Source organism: Molothrus ater, chromosome 1 (assembly GCF_012460135.2).
Source record: "Molothrus ater isolate BHLD 08-10-18 breed brown headed cowbird chromosome 1, BPBGC_Mater_1.1, whole genome shotgun sequence".
In the NCBI taxonomy this organism is placed as follows: Eukaryota; Metazoa; Chordata; class Aves; order Passeriformes; family Icteridae; genus Molothrus; species Molothrus ater.
Genome location: NC_050478.2, coordinates 42,963,927 through 42,987,297, shown reverse-complemented (window position 1 = coordinate 42,987,297; position 23,371 = coordinate 42,963,927). Strand labels below are relative to the sequence as shown.

Genomic DNA, 23,371 nt, shown 5'->3' with positions numbered 1-23,371 from the left:
TAGAGAGTGATAAGGTCTCGCCCTCTTTTTCTCCAGGTTAAACAACCCCAGCTTCCTCAGCTGCTCTTCACAGGACCTGTGCTCCAGACTCTTCACCAGCTTTGTTGCAATGCTTTGGATGCACAATATATAGAATGTTTGTCTGAACCAAGTAGAAGAAGTGCTTTTTGCCTTGGAATAACATGTTAGTCACAAAAAAGGCCTAATTGTAATGTCCTGACTCATGCTGGCCCAGAGGGCTCCACATTCTTTAGAGCTCTGCCTGCATTGCCATTTGTCACAGTTGATCCTGAGGTGAAGAGGTGAACATGGAGGTAGGAAGTCTTTGGGAGCAGAAATTGTGAATGAAGGCTCTTTGTCAACACTGAGGAAAAGTGCCAGGAGGAAAGTATCCAGGAAGATTGATGGAAGTGATGAGCTGAGTGGAAGGGCATCACACCAACCTGCTGACAACACAAATAGTGGAAAAGGCTGTGCAAAAGGCAACACAAATTGTGTAAAAAGCATAGGATGAAGAGGAGAAGCTTCCCTGTTTACTGGACTTTGCAAGGAATGCACAGAAATGAGGGATGGGTCTTATTCCTATGAACTGAAAAAGTACCATGCAAGAAAGCAAACTTCTCTTCTTGCAGCCACCTGTGTCTCCTTAGCTCCATTTTTTACATAAAGATTTCTCCCCATTTCACCCTTTGCTGTCTCGTCAGAGGATATTTGGAGGCCTCTTGATATTCCAGCATTACACAAGGAACAGATGCAGTTCCATGGTGTCTTGGAATGTGTAATCATCCATCCCCTCTCCTGATGTTGCTGCTGTCACTCCGTAGGGAAATGGGGCAGTATCTGCCGTGGGTCCTGTGCAAACACAATACCATAAATGCATTGCAGAATGTGTCTCTAACAAATACTTTATTCGTATCCATTATGTTTTTGTTTCTAGAGACTTGCTCTTGATTATAGACACTGGTATTCAATAATAATCTGCCAATATCAGTCATTGTATTTTTACTCCAATGGCAGAAAATGCACCTTGAGACTGTTGGCAATCCAGCTCATTTGTCATTTTTAAATGGACACCTGGGGTAGATACTGTCCAAGCAAAACAAATCAATACAGTTAGTTACACTAAGTGCTTTTGAACAAGGATATTTGAAGGCAGAGAAGGAAAAGGTGCTGCAGCAAGGAAAAGGATGGAGAGGAGAGGTGTGTGTGCTGCAGGCTGGAGAAATGGCACCCAGCTTAATCTATGCCTTGGGAGTGGGGAAGGGATGGAGGATCAGGAGAAAAGAACCATAAAAGGGTGGACCAGGCTGATGAAGAAACTGAAGAAAAGCCAAAGGAGAAGGTTTAGGAAAACAAGAAATTAAAGTAGTGGATCTAAGGTGAGTCCCGTGGGTTGAAGCAGAAGAACCAATGAAACACAGCCACTGGGCATGCCTGGAGGGGAATCTTGTTTCTAGTCCATCTGATTTTGGAGCAGGGTCCTGGACTTTGAACCAGCTGGGGGATTTTTTAGCCCATATCACTTATGCTGCCACCATGATTTTAGCCTGGCTATAACAGTCACAACAGCAGCTTGTGCAACTGCCCATCTCTTGGAAATGATGCAGAAAGAAAACAATCTCGTATGTCTGTTTTTATAGAAGTAGATTATATAGAAGGGAGGTTTGCTGTCTTTGCAAACATTAAATTTTAGTCACTCATGTAGGACTGGTTGACATCTTACTTTCTATTTCAAAATGTTCACATTTGATTGTATAAAAATAATGTTTTTCTGTGGGGTAAGCAATCCAGCTCACTTGTCATTTTAAATGGACACCTGAGGAGATTCAGGTGACTTACCAATGCAGTCAGTTGGACCAAGGGCCTTGAATACATTTGGATGGGATAAGAAAAATACGCCACATGAATGGAAATAATACAAAAGAAATAAATTACATGCAACAGTCAGGCAATCAGGAGGGATGAAAGGCTTTGTCTTCATGTGCTAGAAATAACTGAACTGATCTCCCAAGATCATCATTAAATCAGCTTTAATAATGTGTTGTCATCAAAAAGAGAAAATTGCCTCCACTCCCAAAATGATTATGAAAAGATGCTTACAGATGGTTCACAAGGCTGCAGCTGGTTTCTTGTTCTCCTTTATCCAAAAATGAAGATGCTGTAATTCTTCAAGATCTTTGTGAGAAAAAGAATCAGAGGTGCATTTGGGTTTTTACATTATGTGACTCTGAATCCTAGAACAATGAGCAAATGGTGGCAGAGCAGCTGGAGTGTCTCGCTGTGATTCCAGAGCTCATGTCCCTGGCAAACCCATCTGCAGGCTGTAGGATGATCCTTGGCTGTAGCTGGTCACACAGATTGGACAGGGCAAGATCTGTGACGCTGCTTCTGGGAATGTGCTAAGCCCACTGAGCAGCCTAGGTTTGGCAAGAACTCCAATAAAACTACAAAATAAGTGGTGCCTGTTCGCTAAAACCTGGATGGAAAGGTAGCCCTAAGAGTGAAGGGACTGCTGATTTCTGGGTTCTGAGAAATGCCTTCCTGAGAAAGCACCTGTTCCTTTTAGAAGACGCGGGGGTTCTTTCACCCACCTCCAGACAAACCCCTTTCTGCCCTCGCTTTGGGAGGGAACTGAGGAATGTGATTTAGGGGCGGCCAGCAACACCCTGCTGCAGCAGCTGCGGCCAAATCCCGAGCGGCGTTTCCGGGGAGCCCCGGAGGAGGGGAGGGCAAGGAAGGGCGGGAGGCACGGCCGTGCCACGGGGGTTCTGCGGCGGCATCTCGGTGCCCTCCCAGCCCCGGTGCATCCCCTCCGGGCTCAGCCCCGCCGCATCTCCCGCTGCGGGGACGCCCCGGCTGCCTCCTCTCGCCGCAGAGCTCCTCCCTCCGCTTCACTCAGTCTATCCGGATTTCATTTCATTTTATTTTTTTTCTTTTTAACCTGCAAATTGTTTTTTCGTTTGTTTGTTTTCCATCCCTTTGGAAATACAGGAGCACGGGGCGGGCACCAGCGCGCTGCCTCTCCACAAATCCCCCCGGGAGACGCTCTCCGAGGGCGCCGCCGGCTCCCGGCGCTCCGCATCCCGGGAGCGGGCGGGCAAGCCCGGGTTGTGGAGGTACCTTGGCGTGTGGTAGGGCCGGGATCCCCGGACTGAGGCGGGGATTAGGTGAGGAAAAGGGCGGCGGCCACCCCGGCAACACGGCGGGGGTGTCGCTCTGCCTCTCCGAGGTTATTTTGGGGGGATAGTTTGGTGTTTTCTCGCAAATCACGCTCATCGTGTGAAGCTTTCTCATCCGGGACGGCAGTGAGATGAGGGAAAGCTTCAGCCGCGATTTTGTGTCCATGTGCTTGTTTTTACTTAATTTCTCCTCCGAAGGGAGGCGTGTGAAACCTCCTCGCGGGTTTTCACCATGCGGTTTAAAGTGCTGTGGATGTTGGGGTTTTAGTGCTATGGGATTTGTTTTGTGGGGTTTTTTTGTTGTTTGTTTCAGTTTTTATTGGTTTTGTTGTTGTTGTTTATTTGTTGTTGTTGTTGTTTTTTTCCCCCCACAGCACTTGAAACATTCACCTGTCGACCTCGTCTGAAATAAATGGTAACGTGTTTGCATTTCTCAGGTTACAGCGTTAAGAAAGGCACACGCTTACCCACCCTATGAACAAACAGGTCAGTGCCTAAAAGAAGTGGGTTTGGTGTTTCAAGTTACTTGGGAAAAGGAATTTCAGCGCAGTAATTTTTACTGGTGTGAATTTAACTTAGTTAAAATGTTGGTGGCGTAAAGAAGTCGAGTGTGTTTTCCTTTGCAGGCAGGAATTCTTTTTGCTTGCAGGTAAGGTGAAGAAAGTGATCCTTCCAGTGTGCTCATGTGTGGCCTAGCACAATTAACTGGGTGTGGAAAATATGTATTTATGCTGTTTCTTGCTTCAGGATGATGTTGTTTTAATAATGGAAGGCAACTGGGCTTTGATACTCAGTTAACACCTTTTATTTGTCTTTTTGCCAACAAGTGCACAATGATAGCAAGAGTTCCTTGCCTTACTCTAATCTGTGGAGTGAGTGAACTCCTCTGTCATAGCTCTACAGATTTCACTGAATGGGCAAATGTGATTGTATTCCCTGGTGTGTGAGGCTTAGATCTGAGTGTAGCCACAGGTAAACTCAGCCCTGTGCTTCTGATCCAGTTATGTGGCAAGGCAGCAAAGGTCCCAGCTGGGTGATGACTTCAAGGGGTCACAGATGATGATACAGAGGCTATTGTGTAAATCAGGATTTGCAGATTACCTCTGATGAAATTGCCCTGATTGCTGATGGAACACGATTGTATGAGGAATGTCTCCAGTGATCTGCCCTTACCTTACATGCTCCCTCTCAAAAAAGAGTTTTGAAAAGAGAAAAATCACCTCTGATGAAGAGAAATCCCACTAGCAGGGGATGGGAAATTCAACATGGGAATTTCAACAAACCAAGATTTCCCTTTTTCTCCCAGAAATGGGAGCAGAAAATATTTAATCATTCAAGACTTAAGTGTTAGGAGTCAAATCGTCATTATTGCTTTGTTTTTTAGTAATACTTTTGTTTTCCAAAGAGTCATTTGCCCTGCACGTTTTTTCTTTGATGATGACTTGGTTTTTTCCAGCACTGAACATCAGTGCTTTGATCCAGGAGCGACTGATATATATTGGGTTGTGAGCAGATAGTTCTCTTTCAGTCACTTTATAATATTATATAGAGATATTCATGTACAAATGAAAGCTAATGACTTTTTGTCTCCTTAAAGTATTTTATCCAGATGGTTATTCATAAATGTGTAGTTAAGAATCCATTCTCTCCTTTCAAAAAGGAATTGATCTGTATAAATACTTCTAATTAGTATGTCCTGACATTAAAATACTTCTTATTAGTATGTCCTGCAGGTTACAGTATAGGTGTTAACATATTTTGTAATGGTAAAATAAAGATTTCATTTTATCATTTCTGCACTGTGTACCTGATGTTTCAGTGCCTCAGGATGGTGAAGCAATGGAGAGAAGTGAATAGATCACCCATGTGGTTGGCAATTTTCTCTTTAAACTGACTGATGATCAAGATAATAAAGCTATTACCAAGCTGAGAAAGAAAGTATTGGAAGAGTAGATAGGCAGTAAACAAGGAGCCCATATGGATTTAGAAAAGGGAGTTAATTAATGTAAAAAAATTATGTTGGAAGTAAGATATGTCAAAAGATTTTCCAAAAGCCAATCTGAGATAGTTTTCACAACAGAAAGAGCAAGAAAAAGAAGGAAAGGAGTAGCCATAGGCAAAGCTCAGCGTGAAGCTAATCCCAGAACAAAACGAATTTCTTTCTTCTCTTTTGAATATGAACACAGATGTTGGACCATGGGTATCCAGGCTGCAGAGCCCATGGGGTTAGAAAAGGGAAGCTGTGTGAGAAGCATTCATTCTGCCTTCTCCCTCATCCCTAGGGCTCTGGTTGGAGCTAGGGACAAGACCATGTGTTGCAGGTACAATGGGGCTGACCCAGAGTGCTTTGGCCATGGACTGGAGAGCACCTTTAAGCTCCTGTCCTCAGCTCAGGTTGGCACTGGTGATTGCTGAAATAGCAGGACAGTCCTGAGCAGGCACTGGTATGTTCAACAATTGGTATGGAAGAAGTAGGAGATGTGACTCAGGATAGATCACACCAGGCTTGATTTTTCTGTGCCAAAATCAATGGTTTCTGGAATAACAAAGGCAGGCAAGTTCTCCTTGTTGTGCTCCTCTGACACTTATAAGCTTGCCATGTCCCTGCAGTTGTGTCTCTCCTCCTCAACCCCTGGGGAGCATAAGGATTTTGATATGTGGATTGTCAGTATTCAGAGGTACTGGATGATCTCTTGGGGTTAAGACATGTCTGGTCAGGGACATGGAAAAGGATGAGCGGAAGTTCCAGGAAACCTAAATCACATTTGAAATCTAGGAAACCTTTCTAGAGGATATGAACATATAAATAGCCTTATTGTTAGTTAGCATGTTCCATGCCACCTTGGGGTTTGTCCAACATAACTGTGTTAGACTTACTTAGATTTAGTAATTTTTCATTGCAAAATGTCTGAGTTAGAGTGTATATTTAATATTTTATGTGCAGTGCAGAGTGATAATAATAGGAATATGCACACACACACACACACACATTTCATCAACTGTTAGTAGAAAGACGCCTACTTTAATGTTCTTAAAACCTCCTTTTTAATTTATTTTTTTATTTCTTTCTTGCTGAAGAAGCCTGCACCTCTTGTAGACACTGACCTTGCATGTCTGGCAGAAGCGTCCAGCTGCACTCAGTGGAGCAGCCTGGCCCAGGTGTGTGCCTGGCCGTGACTGTGGCTGTGTTGCAGGAGCCCAGGGGAGTGTTGGGCAAGCACTAGCCCTGACCTGTGTGTGCCCACAGCCTGCCCTTCCTGGGGCCTGGGAGCTGGGGAGCAGGCACCTCCACACAGGCACCACCTGGTGAAATCTGGCATTGTTAGAATGACAGTACGGACACGGCCCTTCCAGACAATAAATAGTGGCTGCAAAACACCAGGCAGTTCTTGAGGAGGAGATGGAATTTCCACTAGGTGATCCAGTTGATGAAATTAGATTTATGAGTTTCATCTGATTCAGGACTTCAGGCTTTAAGACAGAATCGCCAAATCCTTTCAAGTTCCCTAAGTGCTTCCCACTTTGTCGTTTCAGGATGCTCACCAGAACCCCGAGTGTTGTTGCCCAAGTGTTCCTTCTTCTAAGCGTAGTCCTTGTTATTGCCATTGCAGTCATTCAGATAAATCAGCAGCAGATCCTCTCCCCAGGGCTTAAGGTAAGTCTTAGGCAACGTCAGGAAGGAGAACAATGTTTTGAACTGATATTTAATAATGCCTTAATAGTGCCTTTCTAAACTCATTTTATGGGGTGATTCAAATGAGCTTACAACCATAAATTAATGTTTAATCATATCATGATGGGAAAACTGAAGCTGAGAGAAAAAGATAATTGGTCAAGGGTCAGTAGTAAAGCAGGAAAAGTATTTCTTGATTCCTTCTCTGTGGTGGCTATCACACAATGTCTTCTTCAGGACTGAAAGGCCAAAAGGGGAGAATATCTCACTCCTTTTCTTTTTTTTTTTTTTTTTTTTCCAGTTTTGTCAGAAATTGGAAGTAATTTAAAAATAATTTTGAAGTGGGAAATACCCAGAGTTTAAATTCTGGCCCCAAGCACAGGTGGGAAGTTTATGCTGACATCTTTGCAAATTGCTCCTGTGTATCAAAAGCATTTGGGCTCCAACTATGCACTTGATCCTTTACCACGTGTTGGGACTTGCTGGATGCTAACGGGAGCAAACTAACTTCCTTAAGGGGGGCAGAGCAAACTGCAAAACACAAACTGAAGCTCAGGCTTTGCCTTCTGCTGTGGAACATGCGTGCAGGTTCTTCGGTGAGAGATGTAAACAACTGAGGAAAAGCTGTAGAAAATATCCTTCTAAGGATGTGTAGGGTGCTGTTTTTTCCCACGGTTCTCTTGTCAGATTTTTCTTTGAAGTCCATTCTGCCTTTCCATCTGCATGAGTATTTAACTGGATAGTTCACACACTGATAACGACAGGTTAATGCCTCGTTGCACTTCATGCGATTATAAACACCTTTGGCTTTGTCTGAATCATTTGGTGGTGTGTGAGTCAGACAACGGGATAAAACTGTAATTCTGATACCCTTTTTATGTGTTTGTGTGATGTGGCAGGGGGAGTGTGCTGGCCTTGTGCATGGGGCCACAGTGCCTCAAGCATGTGCTCTGTTGAGCCCCAAATGGCTGCTTGCAGCGGCCTCACATCCCAATTTTCGTGCAAGGCAGGACTGGATGGACATGTATCCCAGCTGAAGCCAGGGCAAGGCTGAAGCCATTATCTAAAAGACAGCCTACACATCTTTTGTGTTTGTCATTAATTCAGTTTCACATCCAAAATGATAAAACTGTTTACCTTCCTCTTTGAGGAAGCATTGGAACCACCTGGACTCTCTGGAGCTGGTTTAAGTGGGGAGCTTTGCTTACTGAATCACAGCAGCTTCCGTAGGAGGGCTGCTCTTTCCTCTACTGGGTGTGCCTCAGCTTTGGATTTGAGTTTGGGCTGTAAGCCTGCTAATGCAGGTGATACGGAGGACCCTGAGTTTGATTCCTGAGACACTGAGTTGTCCTCAGTGAGTAATTTACATTCACAAGAAATTCACAGGTAGAGGGAGGACCTTGGTAAGCCAGTAAGGAGGCCTTGGTAAGCCATACCTGGCTGACATGGAGCCTGGAAATGACTTAACTTAGTGTCCTGAACTTAATGGTTGATTAAAATTAATTATGGCAACAACATGATGAAAGTGGATTTATTTTTTGTAAACGGCCTTGTTCTTCTGTTATTACTGTTTGTGTTACCTGTGGCATAAAAGCTCTTTCCCAAGATGTATGTTGAGAGCATCCATTGTGGCACAAGAGATAAATTATATGCTGTGTCACTGGTGTTTTAAACTGTTGTTGCAAAATTGAATGTTTTGGATCCTTGATGGCTGGATTATCTGAAGACTGAGTCAGTGATTAGTGAAGGAAGGGCCTGCCCATTGCATGAGGCTGGGGCACTGAAAGGACTCATGACTCACTGATACACACCATGAAGTGAGAAGAGTGATGAAGAAAACACCAATGTCCTCAGTGGAGAAGTCTGCAATTGTAAATGATGATAGTGCTGAATGAAATAAGCCTTTATACCAGTCAAAAAAATCAAATCTGTTTGTCTATTGCTGTTTTGTGAGCCCTAGAGAAAAAAACCCACTTCATTATTGTATTTCTTTATTTTGCCCCTCAAGGCGCTACAATTTTCAATACCTAAATTTTTCATGTCTCTTTTGGCTCCTAGGAAGTGTTTTGCATTGTTTGTGGCTGTTGTATTTGATTAAAAATTGTTCAAACCCATGCAGCTGAATTGAATCATACATCTAGCAGAGATCCACTTTTGTGACCTCCATCTTCCCTGCAACTGGTTTAGCTTGTCAGCTTCTCTCCAAATTGTTTGGCAGTTTCCAAAGTGATTGGAAGGCAGGTGATCCATCATAACTGTGCCTGCTTTAAGGGTTTGTGCATCTCTGTGTCTTCCTATTGGGATGATAGGCTGAAAAGGTGATTGATCCTGGGGCTTGTGCTTGCTTATCTATTGGGATTACTACTCCTCAGGATGTACCTACAAAGCCATATTCCCATAATAAACATTTTCCTTCATGTCACTTTGTTTCTCCCCTTTCTTCTTTCTTTTTTCCTCTGGACTAGAAAACAGAACTCTGAAACTTTTCTGGGTTGATGTTGTCTCCCTGTCTTGTCTGACTAATCTGGTCCATTGAGTAGATGGTGCAGTTTTTGGATATCATGGAATCACCAGGCCTTTGAGATGATGGAAATACTCAGGAAGACAGTTGAAAGAGAAAGGAAAAAATGGAGAAAAAGTAGCTCTGTTCTTTAATAGCTGCTAGCCTGGGATAAGGGTTTGCCAACGCTCTCACAGTGCATTTCAAAGCAGGAAGGCCTTTCTTGCCCTTAAAGGGCAGACAAAGGTGATCCAGCCTGCAGCTTGGACAGAAATCTAACATCCCCAGAAAATTTTAATCCAACCAGTTTGTCTTTGGCAGCCTGCTAAGACAAGGCTTGTAGAATTCTCTCACCTTCCAAAGATGAAGTGTCCTGTGTCATTTCTGTTTTTTAATTAAAGATAAATCTTTGTCCTAACATGTGGTGCAGTTGTCACTGGTCACTACTTTTTGAGGCTGCATGGGCCGGTTTGCACACAGGGAACTCACACAAGTCCTGAGGAGCTTCACAGGTCACCTTGAAATGGGCCCGAGAGACCTTTTCAAAAATCAGCATCTCTTTTAAGGATGTGTAAGAAACATAGAGGAGGAAAGGGAGAAAGAAAATTAAAAAAATTGTCAGTCACACATTGATTCAGATAAGTACACCACTACTCTTTGGGATGGAAATCTCTTACTTCCAGAAGGAGCCTGGGAAATGCAGGGGAAGGAGGAAGTAGCTCAAAAAGCCCCCAGTTAACTGAGGTAAAAATGCTTCCATTATCTTCCAGCTCTCCTTGGGCATAGTTAGCTCTAAAAGTAGCCAAGTTAAAAGCTTATGTTTGGTACTTTAAGCTGACTGAGACTAGATTTAATTAGTAGTCCTTAAGCAGATTGACCATTACTGTGTTATGTACCTCCAGGGTGCTCACATCTTCCAAGGAGAGGAAATAAACTCAAATTATTTTTGCTAAAGTAGTTACTGAAACAGAACCTAATGATGTAGTTTGATAGTATCTGTGGAGGAGTATCTGTGTAGTTTGGTAGTATCTGTGGAGGCTTTTAATCTTTTAGTGGATCAGGGTAAATATGGTCTGCATAACTATAAATGAAATTTTCATTATCTAACAGTCCTCTGTGGAAACAGACTAGACTGGTATTGCTGGTATTCTTTGGGGGCCAGGAGTTTTTAGGATTACAGTAGAAGCTGGGAATAATCAGGTGTGGAAGCCAAATGGTTTGCCACCTGAAGCAGTGATCCTTCCCAGTTGGACTTTTTGGTCCCCAGGGAGGCAGTGGGATGAAATTTATCAGCCTGCTACAGGGGCTCTTACTGCTTTGCAGACAGATGGAGGCACTCATTTTTCAGTACTGTCAGGCTCCTGGGCATCTGTCTGCTCCAAAAGAAAAAAACTGTCAGAAAAATGAACCCTATACTGTGTGACTCCTACCAGTTGGGTGACTTTGGAAGAGCTAAACACTTGCAGGGATCATAAAGAGGATACCAAAATTGCATTTTGCTTCCCTTTATGAGATTGCCTTTCCAGTTACTTCAGTTTTCTCCTGTCATAAAATATGGGAAAAAGGGAAAGACTGGTCTGGTGAGCTGTGGGGTGGGATGGAGAAACCTGTGCTTTAATCCCAAAGTCCAGGGGACCTGGGGCAAATAATTTAAATATCTCTCATTTATTTTATAAATACTCATGGGGTAACATTGATTCTCTTTCCCTCTGTGTTGTCTCATACTCTGGCACAGCCTGTTCTCAGAGGTGAACTCTCAGGTGGAGTAAACCACTCCAAGGGAGAGGTTTATGGGGCAATTAGGAAAGAACCAGACTTCTTACATCATTCTTACTGTCAGCTCTCAGATACTTTACCTCTTTGCTCATAGCTTTATGGATCCCTTGTGCATCCTTGAATCTAAAGCCTGTGCTTAGATATCAAACCCTTCTGTGTTCAGGGAATGGACTGGGATAAAGGGGAAATGAACCTGCTCCAAAATCAGGCCTTAACACAGTGTTATCTATATGTCAATGTGGGTTTTGAACCTGATGCTGAAAGGAGATGAGCATTCTCCATCCCCACTGAATTAATTATTGAAGATATGTATCATGTTCCTTGGTTTGCAGCCAGGTTCATTCTGTGCTTGGCTGTTGGATTCATGCCTAAGCGCCTGACACTCAAATTAATCTCTCTTGTAAATAATACACTGTGCATGCATTTTCTAAATGTCTGCTGGTGCAGTGCAGCTGCACATGGGCATTTAAGCTGTCATTGTTTGTTTCTTCATCTAATGTATTCTTTCTTAATCCCCAGTATGGAATAGTCCTTGATGCTGGATCCTCTCGGACTACAGTCTATGTCTATGAGTGGCCGGCAGAAAAAGAAAACAACACGGGAGTAGTGAGCCAAACCTTCAAGTGCAATGTGAAAGGTGAGCTCAAAGGAAAGTTCCTTACTTGTTTTTAGCCTTGCTTGTACTGTTTATTTCCCTTCCCTTCCATTCCCTTCCCTTCCCATCAAGACTGTGTCTGTATCTGTCAGCATTAGTTCTTTTCCACTGATACAATAAGCTGCTCTAATCATTGCACCAGAGAAAGGAAATTGTGGCAAAATTTGATTTACTCATGGCAGTGCATGATTGGTGCAGACAGGATTCAATCTAAAGACAGTCAGGACCCGTAAATGTTCAGTCCTTGCGTTTCTTTCAGAATAAAAGTATTATATATATTTAAAAATAGCTTGGAATAAAAGGAGTTTTAGAGGAATGGGAATCTATCTCTTGTTAGGTGTTAGTTTAATTAAGCTTCTCCACATTACAGAACTAGTAGTAATTTGAGTAATACTGAGTAAAATAGCTAAATTGGCAGAACTATTTCTGACAGGACGTCATTGTTTTATTAAATATGTAGCTGTGGCCTCTGTCTCAGGAAGACCTGTGTCTGTGCACAGCTAAAGATGTCCCACAGGTACCACTGGCTACCTGCCCTGTCTTTTTTCTGAGGTTTTGAATTGATTCCTCACAGACAGACAGATGGACTAGGCTGACTTCTGATCACACTCCAGTATGGTTAGGTGGTTGTGGATTCCTTCATAGAAACTCTTAGTCAACTTCAGTGACATCTGACCCAGCTTTCAAAGTTATGGATATGCCACACATTTTGTGAAGACAGATGGCCAGGGAGGGGAGGGAAATCAGGTTTTCTGTTCTTTGATAATAACTGCAGTGTTCAAAGAAAGTGTTTTCAGTATTTTCCTTCTGTCTCAGTCATGATCTTGCAAAGTCTTACATCCCTCTTTGTGTCTGGAAATAGATGCTGGAGATGTAGCCACAGAGGCCCATGAGTAACAGGGAATGGAAGGCAATGGTTTCTTAGCAGCACCAGCATTTTTATCTTCATTGTTAAATATGTGTGTGGACATTCTCAACAATTCTAGAACAAGGAAAGGAAAGCAAGTGTAACATGAACAGGAGTAATGCACTGTCATGTCTCTAATGATGAAATGTCCTTACAAACTGCTGGAATGGTGGCCACCCTGCTGAGGGGAGGGGTACACTGCTAACTCATGTCTTGACTCATTAGGAATGTTTGCCTTTAGGAATTCTGGTTTGGGAAAAATGCACAGAGAAACTGCATTGTTCTTCTTCTCAAAAAACCCAAAACAAAACAGCAGTGCCTTGTGAATTTTCTTGAATTGATTTAGATTTTGTTTTACCTTTGGGGAATGCAAATAAATTACAAAACAGAGGAGTCCAAGTTGCTGTGAACTCTCTAGGTTCATGGCCTTAGCCATGAGCAGCCAAGTACTCCCACATCCCTGAGTGTACAGAATCACCGGGGCTCAGTCTTCTAGTCTTGGATAACTCTGCACTGGAGGAGACAGAGGGCTGGTTCCTGGGAGATGTCCCCAGCTGAGCTGTGGGTGACAGTGGTGAACACCTCTGTCAGTGTTTCTTTAGTGACCCTCCAACCACAGTCTTAAGCACTTAAACAGGGGATAGCTCCGGGCATAATAAAAAGCAGATTTTCACACACCTACTGAACTTGAAGGTCAAGTCATCAACTGCTGTGTGAGTTTTGTGGTGGTTTTATGACTTCATTTCTGCCTTTATTAAGTACCTCTGCCTTTGTGTATAGGAACCAGCCCCAAATCAAAATCCTTACTCTATAGTGCAGTTAATCTATCCTGATAAGGCTCTAAGCATTGGCAAAGCAGGCAGTTGTCCAGAAGAACATGGTCATTGCCTTGTGACCTGCTCTGTCTGAACACTGGAAGATGGGAATTTGCAGCCACCAAAGGAACATGAGGCAATGGCAGCTGCTGAGGATGTTGCTGCTCTGTTTTCCTCTGGGAGTAGCTTTCCTTCCAGTTTCAGGTCTGTTTGTGCCAGACTTAAGACTTTCAGAAAGTCTTATTTCAAAACCAGGGCTGTGAACATCTAATGGTGACATGGTAGTGTTTATGTTGAAATTCACACAGTCAAAACAGGAGCTTTGGAGTGTGGAATCTGTAAAGGCTTACATATTTTTTTTCTTCTGTTCTGTCAATGCAATGTGACTGAACATAAATGGTTTCTCTTTTCAACTAAGAAATTAAATTAAGAATTAAGAAGGAAAGCCACCTTTTGCTTAGCTTGGGACCAGGTTGTGCAAGACATGGCTGTTACAGAGGCAGATGGAGTTCTGGCACTTGTTCTCCGTGGAACTTCCTCAGCTAGGGAATTTCAGTAAGGAATTTCATTTACACCCAATTTGAGCCTGAACAAGTCAAGATCCTGATGGTCCTTGGAGTGTTGAGCGAGGCAGCACTTTGATGTTAATAGTTCAAATAGCTATGCCTTGTGCAGCATGATGTGGCTCTCATTCCTGCTCTTTGAAGGCTTTGGAAATTTGGAAAGCTGTTCACTAGTTCATGCACCACAGCAGACTTGTACCTCTATGAATTCAAGAGCCATTTCTGTGCATCTTGAAATGCACAGGCACCACATTGTTCATTCCATAAGCACTCCTAATTTTCAGCCATCCTACCCTTGTTTGCAGTTATGGTGGGGGGTGCAAGGGGGAAATGTCTTTCTCTTAACACCCGTTTACTAATTGGGCTAATTTGTAGTTGGCAAAGCAGGATGAAATCAATCTCCTTGTTCTCTTTTAGGCCCTGGTATATCCAGCTATGGGAGTAGCCCTGGAGCTCTTGCCAAGCCTCTTGATGACTGTCTGAATAAAGTGAAGGAGAGAATACCAGTTCATCTGCATAAAAACACTTCTGTTTATCTGGGGGCTACAGCTGGCATGAGACTGCTGAGGTATGGCAGAAACTTGAACTGCTCTGTATGCATACTAGCAGAGCAGTCTGTGAAAACAGAACGTGAAAAATGTACTGGATGCATTTTTACCCACTGGAAATTGGCCATCTCAAAAGGAAATGGAGCCCAGCCAATTTAATTTAATAAACTTTTCTGAGAGGGAAAGCGTGTCTGCATAAAACCACTCTGTTATGCTGTATGGAAAAGAAACTTGCTTTATTTTGGAGAAGGCAAGAGTTTAATTTTCTCTTTCACATCTGTCATAAAATACAGTGTTATGTAAACAGATAATGTTTGTGCACATCCATGGGCAGCAAAGGCAGATGGAAGCTAGGCACTGCATTCTGAGTATGGATGTGATCTGAAGTGATATGGCTTTTGGGGTCTGTCTGTAGCTTTAGCCCTAGCACAAACTGGCTTTATTATATTTGTTCTGTGGCTAAACAGAGCTGGAAGAGAGATTCCAGGACTGTTTTAACCAGAAGCTGTCATATAAACACTCAGTTCACAAAGAATAAAGAATATATAAAGAGAAAAAAACCCACCCATGAACTTGCATGATAAAGAATGGAGTTGGTACATACTGAGGGAGTTGCTTGCTGAAACAATGCTGGATACTGGCTGTTCCCTCTCCTAAGCTTCCCCTTTAGGGAAATAATGTCTATTTCATTTATTAGGTGATTGTAGGAGTTTTCTTGAATTGCTAGTCAGTGAACAATAAACATGAAATTGCCTTTCCAGATGCTCAGTGTCTCATGTTTTGTGAATTGCTTAGGTTGCAAAATGAATCGGCAGCCAATGAAGTCCTTGCAAGCATTCAAAGCTACTTCAGAGCACAACCTTTTGAATTTAGGGGTGCGCAGATCATAACTGGGCCAGAGGAAGGGGTGTATGGATGGATAACAGCCAACTATTTAATGGGCAATTTCTTAGAGGTGTGTGGAAAAAACTGCATGCTTTTCTTTGCACTGTTTCTCTCTTATAAATGAGAATAAATGTTTCTCTCTTATAAATGAGAAGTTTGAGAGGACATGCCTGTTAAAATGTCATAGTTGCAACTTCTGTTTTTCCCTAAGTCTCTAGCAGGGTCCTTTTGTGGCAGTCATAGGACAAACACAAATCATAAAGAATATGTTGTTATGGGAATGGGATATGGCAAAGGTAAAATCATTGATCCACAAAAAAGCTCTCCTCTAAACGACATTGAGCGTCTTACCTAAAACCAAAAGGTGAGATCACTCTTAGATGCATTGGTATGTTTAGTGTGACAGGTGTTGATTGTCTCGACAGTGGTGCCAACTGAAGATCTTTTCTTCTGCTTATTTGCTGTCCCTGCTGGTGAAGGACCTGCTCGGCTTAGGGGTCTCCAAATTGCTTGGCAGTGTTGGCTTACTTGTCATAAGCAGACAAGACTGTTTGAAGCACTGAAGGTGGTCAAATATGCCTCAGCTGAGCCAGAAATCATTCATACACAGCTCCTTCCAAGACTGCTGACATGCTGCAGGCTACCAGCAGTAGACTGCAACACACTGTCCTGTGCAGACCAAGTGATACCAATATAAACACACTCATGCTGTTCTTGAACTTGGCATAGGACCAGGCAGGAGCCTCAGAGCAGAGAGGGAGTCAGATGTGTTGGAAGATCCCTTTTTGGTGCAGGTATTCAGTGTGATTTCATTCAGAGTAAAAGCTGTACCAAGATGATCTGCAATCACTCATCTGCATTTGTGGCAGGAGTGTGCTGCCCTCAGCTTTGACAGCACTTCTGCCAGATTATTTTACCAGAAATGAAATTAATTTAATTTAATTGAAACCAGTACTGTTGGTTACTGCTAGCTGTCCTGACTGAATGGTTCCTATCAGATCATGGCCATTAAATAAGAAGGAATTACTTGTTGGTGCTGTTGCTGTAATAGCTCATGGTGAATGTGCTGGTGACTTGCAACGTTAAGAAAACAAGTTTTGGAATTACACATTCTGTAGGAATTTTTCTTGTTGTGTGCATTTCATGCCACAAAAATGACATGATGAAGTTCAAGGCAGTGTCAGTCGTCTACCACATGAATTTTAATCATCCAAATATCAAATTCCATATGGCAAGTTCATAAAAATGGACTGCTAGATGCTGTGAAACCATTTTAGTCTAGAGAGTTCTGTGAAGAAATATATGTGGAATATCACTAGTAGAAGAGAGAAATTCTGACCTTTCTTGTGACAACAGGCTGAGAGTCAAATTCAGTGAGGGGTTCTTTATGGGAATTTTTCACTGTAGAATTTTATTGTGAGTGTATTTGCTAGCCCATAAATTCCATAGTTTCCCTTCTTGTGTATGCATTCATCTCATCATGCTCATTGGGTAAATATTGAAATAGATAATCATGGAAAATCTATATTTGGCACTGTGACTATGTAGATCAAATACAGAATTTGGGGAATATTTTGGGTAGTAGGGAAAAATGCCATCTGAATGGATCAGACTGCAGTTTCAGTGGAGGAAATGTGCAGATTAAGGGTCCTTGTTCTTCTGAATTTGATGGAGCTTTCATCTGACTATTTTGCATTTTTCTCTCTATTTTCAGTCTCTTTTCACTCTCTGTCTCTCTGTGATCTCTTAGTATTCTATTCCTTTAATATTTCTTCTTGCCTTGAAATAAGCAAATCTTGATACCATTTCCATCCAGATTTGTTCAAGTTCTCCTGGTTATCTGAACTTCAGTTCCCTACATTCTAGGACAGACACTGCTCTGGCTAGTCCTATGCTTTGGTCATTGTGCTGTCCTATTGAATGGAACACTATGCTGCATTAGTTCTTCTATCTTTCAAGATCATTTTACTCTCTGAAAGTACATCCCTCTTACATAAAAACATCTGCACCTTTTCCTCATAGTTATTTTTTTTTTGAAAGAGTGTAGGACAAAGAAGGGGGGGAAGTTTCAAGAAGTAAAGAGTAGAAAAGCTTGTGGGGAGAACAAGCAGATGATATTTCTAATTTGCCTTGTTTTTAATTTTGCATGTAGAGAAACCTTTGGAGGACATGGGTCCATCCTTACAGAAAAGAGACCATGGGTGCACTGGACCTTGGAGGAGCTTCCACTCAAATTTCATTTATCCCCAAGGACCCCGAGGAGCATCTCAACAGCACCTTGCAAGTGAAGTTGTATGGTTACAACTACAATGTCTACACTCACAGCTACCAGTGCTTTGGGAGAGATGAAGCTGAGAAAAGGCTTTTAGCATTGCTGCTCCAGGTCTGTTTAAGACTCTTTGCTATATTGCTCTTGCAAGTGTTCAGTGACTGTCTGGGCAGCATCTTAGGCTTGTGTTCTCTTCCCTTTGCTGGAGTCTGGAGACCCCAGTAAGAGCTCAGCTGTGCTTTGTTGTGGCCAAACACACTTAGGTTTCATACAAAGAACTTCATATTTGTTAAAAATTAGCAAGAGTTCTGTGCCATTTGACCAAAAGGCCTTGTAAATATTTTGTTGATCTTGCAAACGACTTCTGGAGAAAAGAGTTTCTATGAATTATACTGATCAGCAGTGTTGTGCTGACCAGTCATGTCAGTGAACAAAAATACATGCATCTGCAGTTCAAAAAGATTCCTGTAGCTCATGCCAAATTAGGTCTTTCTTACTTTTGACTAGTATTTATTGTTTGGGTTTTCTTGTTTGTTTTTGTTTGATTCTTTTCCCCCCCAGAAATCAAAGACCAGTGCCAATGTGGATAATCCCTGTTACCCTCAAAACTATAACACAGCATTAACCATGAAGGACTTCTTTGGCAGCCTTTGTACACAGTCTCTGAGACCAGCAAATTACTACCCAAACCAGCCTGTGAATTTCCATGGAACAGGAGACCCAGGTCTGTGCCAGGAGATGGTTTCTTTATTGTTTAACCTCACTGCTTGCAGAGACAGAGAGGACTGTCCATTTAATGGAATACATCAGCCAAAAGTTGAAGGGAATTTTGTGGTAGGTTTGCAAATAGTGTCCTTCTTTCTAAGCTTGCTTGCTCTTGATTTCTGTAGTTCTGAAAATAACCTGTCATCCACTCCTTTTCTATAGGCTTTCTCTGGATTCTACTATACAATTCATGCTTTGAATTTATCTGGGCAATTTTCCCTAGATGACTTCAATTCAAGTATGTGGTTTTTCTGTTCACAGAGCTGGGCACAGGTAAGTGGGTTGGTTGGTTGGTTGGTTGGTTGGTTGGTTGGTTAGTTGGTTTGTTTTTGGTGTTGTTGGGATTTTTCTTTTCCATTTTAAACTTCTAAAAGAGGGATATAAAAATAATATGGACCAGCTATGTGTTCAGAACCTTTCAGAAGGTGTGTATCAATCCAGCATTTGTTTTTCCACTGTGCTTCAAACCATGTAGTATTTCTGTCATGCCTAACACTTGGAATAGGTTTCAAAATTTCATTTCAAGTTCTAACCACACTGTAGAGATGACATGGACATTTTAGAAACCATAACATCCTCAATCTTCAATGTACAGTTTTATGTTTATTTTCATTGTTTACTACATAAGCTATGTCACTTTTAGAGTCTTTCTGAATCTCTCTTTCTAGTTGTCTACGTCTTTACTTGGTATTTCTGAAAAATGTTACTAACTTCTAATTAGAACCCAAATATTTTCTAGTTACAAAACCCAAAGCATTTGGTTTTTCCATATTAACATGTTTTTTTAAAAAAACCCTTTTGCTTTCAGCTCCAGTTTATGCTGCCTAAATTTGAAGAAATATATGCTAGATCCTACTGTTTCTCAGCCAATTTCATTTATTACTTGCTTGTACATGGTTACAACTTCAATGCAGAAACTTGGCCACAGATACATTTTCAAAAGGAGGTGAGGAATAATAATTTTCTATTACTGTCATTTTAATCCAATGAGTTTGAGGAGGAGACAGAGGATGCAGCAGCCTGCAAAAACAGAATGGTTGTAAACAGCCTTGGTAAATGACTGTCAAATGTTTGGCATAAGACAAAGCACTTTTCAAACCTCAGGAGCAATCTCAGCCTGTTTTCAGGGGTCTCAGCGTTACTTGGAGATACTACATACATTCTTTTAAGAGCTTTAAGTGAAGATCAAACACTTGTGTTTTAAACATTTCCACAGTATTTTGCTCCAGGCAGTAATCTGCCTAAAACACCTCACCAGTCAAGGTCAGTTTGAGCCAACCCTGCTGAGCTGGAGAGCAGAACTGTGCTTTGCAGTCTCCTGGCAAAGCCCTGGAGGAACTGGCAAAGAGGCTTGGAGTCAGTGAGTGGTGATGAAGCAACAAGGACAGTTTTCATCCTCACCCAGCTCATCCATCTGTGCCATAATCTGGCTCTCTGGAATAAGAATGTATTTTGATGGGGTACTGCCTTTCAGTTGACAGAGAGAGAGGAGTTACAATATCTGTGTCATAAATGCCTTTATTTTCCTCTCTGCTGCTGCACAAAGCCTTACTCTAAAATCCTATGCCAGACTGTCTCCTAATGTCCATATAGTTTGGAAATGCTTCAGCACTTGCTTGCAAAGCCAACAAAAGAATAGGCTGTAGATCTTCATGTTGTATGCTTAAATCCCCTTAGATGCAGGAGATGCTGGCAAGCTGTGAATGAGTAATCAAAAGCAATGTTTTCTGAACAGTCATATCTATTCCTCGTGCACTAAGGACTCAAGTAGCATTTTCTTGCCTTATTTTGACCTCTGGTGGACAGTCATTAGCAGCTCTGGAGGAGTGTCCAAAGTTGAGCTGTTCCACCAGGAAAACAGCATAGAGTACTTTGAGATCTTAATCTCCACTGGGCAGGGGGTGGGTATGGATTTGTCTTGATATTTAAATATATATTGTATTGTCCCCAGCAGATAGGAGCAGCCAGAAAAAACAACATTTTCTTGTTTTGGTTTTTTTTTTTTCTTTCTATTTAGCCAAGACTATAAAAATACTGAGAAAAACAAAACCCCAAAAGGCTTATTTAAAATTAATACCTTTGTTGCCTAGATTTTACACTCGAGTAATCATGAAACTCCAAAAGGCAAAACTACATTCTCTTTATTAGATCTGCCCCTACTAAAACAGTAAGATCTAATGTTGGCTGATCAGCTATGCTACCCTAGAGATAACAGCACAATCTTACTATGACTGGAGGGTGGGTTTTTTGTCTATGCTAGGACATATATTTCCTTTTAATTAGTGAACACAACCAATGAAAAGAACCTTGGCCTAACGCTAAGATCTGGGTGAGATCCAGAGCTACATGATTTGCAAAAATTATAAGTTTTAAACCTCATGATGAGAGGAGGACAGAGGACACTTTACCTTTTGATCCTTTGTTTATCAAGTGGCAGGACAATGACTTAATGAAAAGGACAGTGGAAAACTAGTAAGCTCTGTTGCTAAAACTAGAAGTGGGGAAAGACAGCAAAGCAGGAGGACCATGGAGCAAATACAAACATACTCCTTTGGCTGTTACTTCATCCATTTTGAAGTAGTTTTTAATTTATGTTTATTTTTAAAACGGAAGAGCCTAGTTTTGGTTCATTTGCAGGCACAAAACCAAACATGGAACAAAAGACGATAAATAGAGTTCCTGTTTTGGGGACTTTATCCTCAGTTCCTCTTTGTCCATGTTGGTGAGACTCCTTGTGGGGTTTTTTTGTTTGCTTGAACTCAAATGACATCATGGGATTTGGCTAAGGTGAGGGGCTAATTTTAGGAATTGGCATAGTAGTCATGGGGTTTTCTATTTGTTTGTTTAAAATTGCATAACTGGCTGCCTGCATATACACCACACATCTCTGTACCCCTCCAATACCTGTGTCTCGCTTTTTTAGCCCAGTGAACAATTTTATTACCATCTTCTGGAACTACAGAAAAAGGGTAATTTAAAATGGCTCTGTATCTTCTTTGCATATTCCACTAAAGATTTCTCCTTGCTAATTTAAAGGACAGTTGCCATTAACAGCAGTTGAGCTCTTGGAGTCTTTGAGTGAAAATTCCATGGGAATAGGAATCTTCTGTCTTCATTTCAGGTTGGTAACAGCAGCATAGGGTGGTCACTCGGTTACATGTTAAGCCTCACCAACATGATTCCAGCAGAAGGGAAGCTGATCCAGCTACCTCTAAAACCTTCTCTCTTTGCTGGGCTCCTTGTCTTCCTCACAGCCACGGCACTGCTGTGCCTCCTCTTCCTCGTCTACTTGTGCGTTGTGTCGCATCAGCAGAAGAACGTCCCTCGCGTGGAACACGTGTTTATTCCAGAATGAATGAACTTGGCTGGAGACAAACCAAAAATGTTACAGTGCTACTAAACAGAACTTCATTTTGCCCCCCATTTTTCAAAAATAAAGACAGAAAAAATGACTTCTGGACCAGAAGCATAAATAGAGAAGGGGCACAAAGGAATCTGTGATACAGTGAATTGGAGTGGTTTTGAAATATTTTGGTAATTGTTTCTGTAAACTTAATTTGTCCAGTGTGCAGCAGAGAAAACATGGGCATATATGTCACTTTTTTTTTTTTTTTTTTTTTTTTTGGTTCATTAACTCTGTGCTAACTGGTGAGCTCAAGTAGTGAAGGATTTGATCACAGTGGCAGAAGTTTAAGGTAAAATTAAACAAGCCAATAGCAACTGTGGGAGGTGGGAACGTGGTAGCTGTCCTTGTGTGCAGTGCTGACACTAAAAGCCCTGAAGTAATCTAATTTCTGAAGCTGGAACAAGTACTGGATAATGACAAGAACTGAAAGGAAGAGCTGTGATAGAATTTTTTTTATTGCTGTTCCAAATGGATTGATCCCCATCACAAGAAAGTGTAATAAACTGTCAACACCTCTCAGGATTTTTGAACCTGTCTTAAACAGAGCTATATCTTTTTGATACCATAGAGACGCCAAAATGCCTCTGGTCTGGTACATAAGATTTGCTTTAGAGGTGGAACAAAATGCTTTCTCACTTTAGTAACTGAACCTAAATTTAAATATATCATGGTTGCCTTCAGAAGACACTGGAGTTTTCAGTATTCATTTCTAACTTTCACAGAAATGCTTTTTGTAGTTTTTCATACTGAAACCCTGACCTGCATACCCCACATACTGTTGGTCTCACACAGTGACAGTCCGTACTGATTTGACACATATGCGTTATTTCAGCTGTCTGGACAGAATCTCAGACCTGAACATTCCATTAACACGTTAAGCCCTTCTTTCAAGGCCAAGAGGAACAGGAGCCAGTCTCCAGGCCAGCAAACCACCCTTTCAGCTGCAGTCATGGCTCTAGTGCCTTGGTCAGCCTCTGCATTGTCCTTCAGCAGTGCTGGGATCCACCTGGCAGGTGCTTCTGTCAAATATTCTGACTCCAGAGCTTTCCTGCTGCTGCCTTCACGCAGCAATCAGCTGCCCTCGTTGACAGCCCAGCCATTCTTCACCCAACCTCACACTCCCTTAAATCATAGCACTCTTTCAGCTTTGTCTATTCCCAGTATTGATCAGAGGATAGATAGGAGAACAGTGGCCAGTATTTTTACCCATAAATAATGTTTTTAATTTCAGTCTTTTGTTTCTGTATCACCTTCTTACTTATGTTTGGTTGTGGGGTTGAGGTTTTGTTTTCTTTCGTGCTTTTTTCATAGGCTGACTATGATTTGAAGGGAAATAAATATCTTTTTAAATGAAAAAAAGAAAAAAGTGATTTTTCAAGCAGCTCAATAGGGCTTTGTCCCTTCTCTATTGATATACTGCTAAGTCTTGT

The 23,371-nt window shown here is 41.8% G+C and overlaps 1 protein-coding gene across 1 annotated transcript; it reads left to right on the top strand.

The window, feature by feature from the left end:
- Positions 1-3,638: 3,638 nt before the first annotated feature.
- On the top strand, positions 3,639-22,136 carry ENTPD3 (ectonucleoside triphosphate diphosphohydrolase 3). Its single transcript, XM_054516282.1, is given in 12 exon segments — positions 3,639-3,665; positions 6,258-6,280; positions 6,282-6,392; positions 6,714-6,834; positions 11,648-11,765; positions 14,486-14,636; positions 15,412-15,571; positions 17,654-17,884; positions 18,332-18,604; positions 18,698-18,808; positions 19,344-19,481; positions 21,657-22,136. Coding segments are annotated over 12 exon segments (1,683 nt in total). The 5' UTR covers positions 3,639-3,653; the 3' UTR covers positions 21,891-22,136.
- The last annotated feature ends 1,235 nt before the right edge of the window (positions 22,137-23,371 follow it).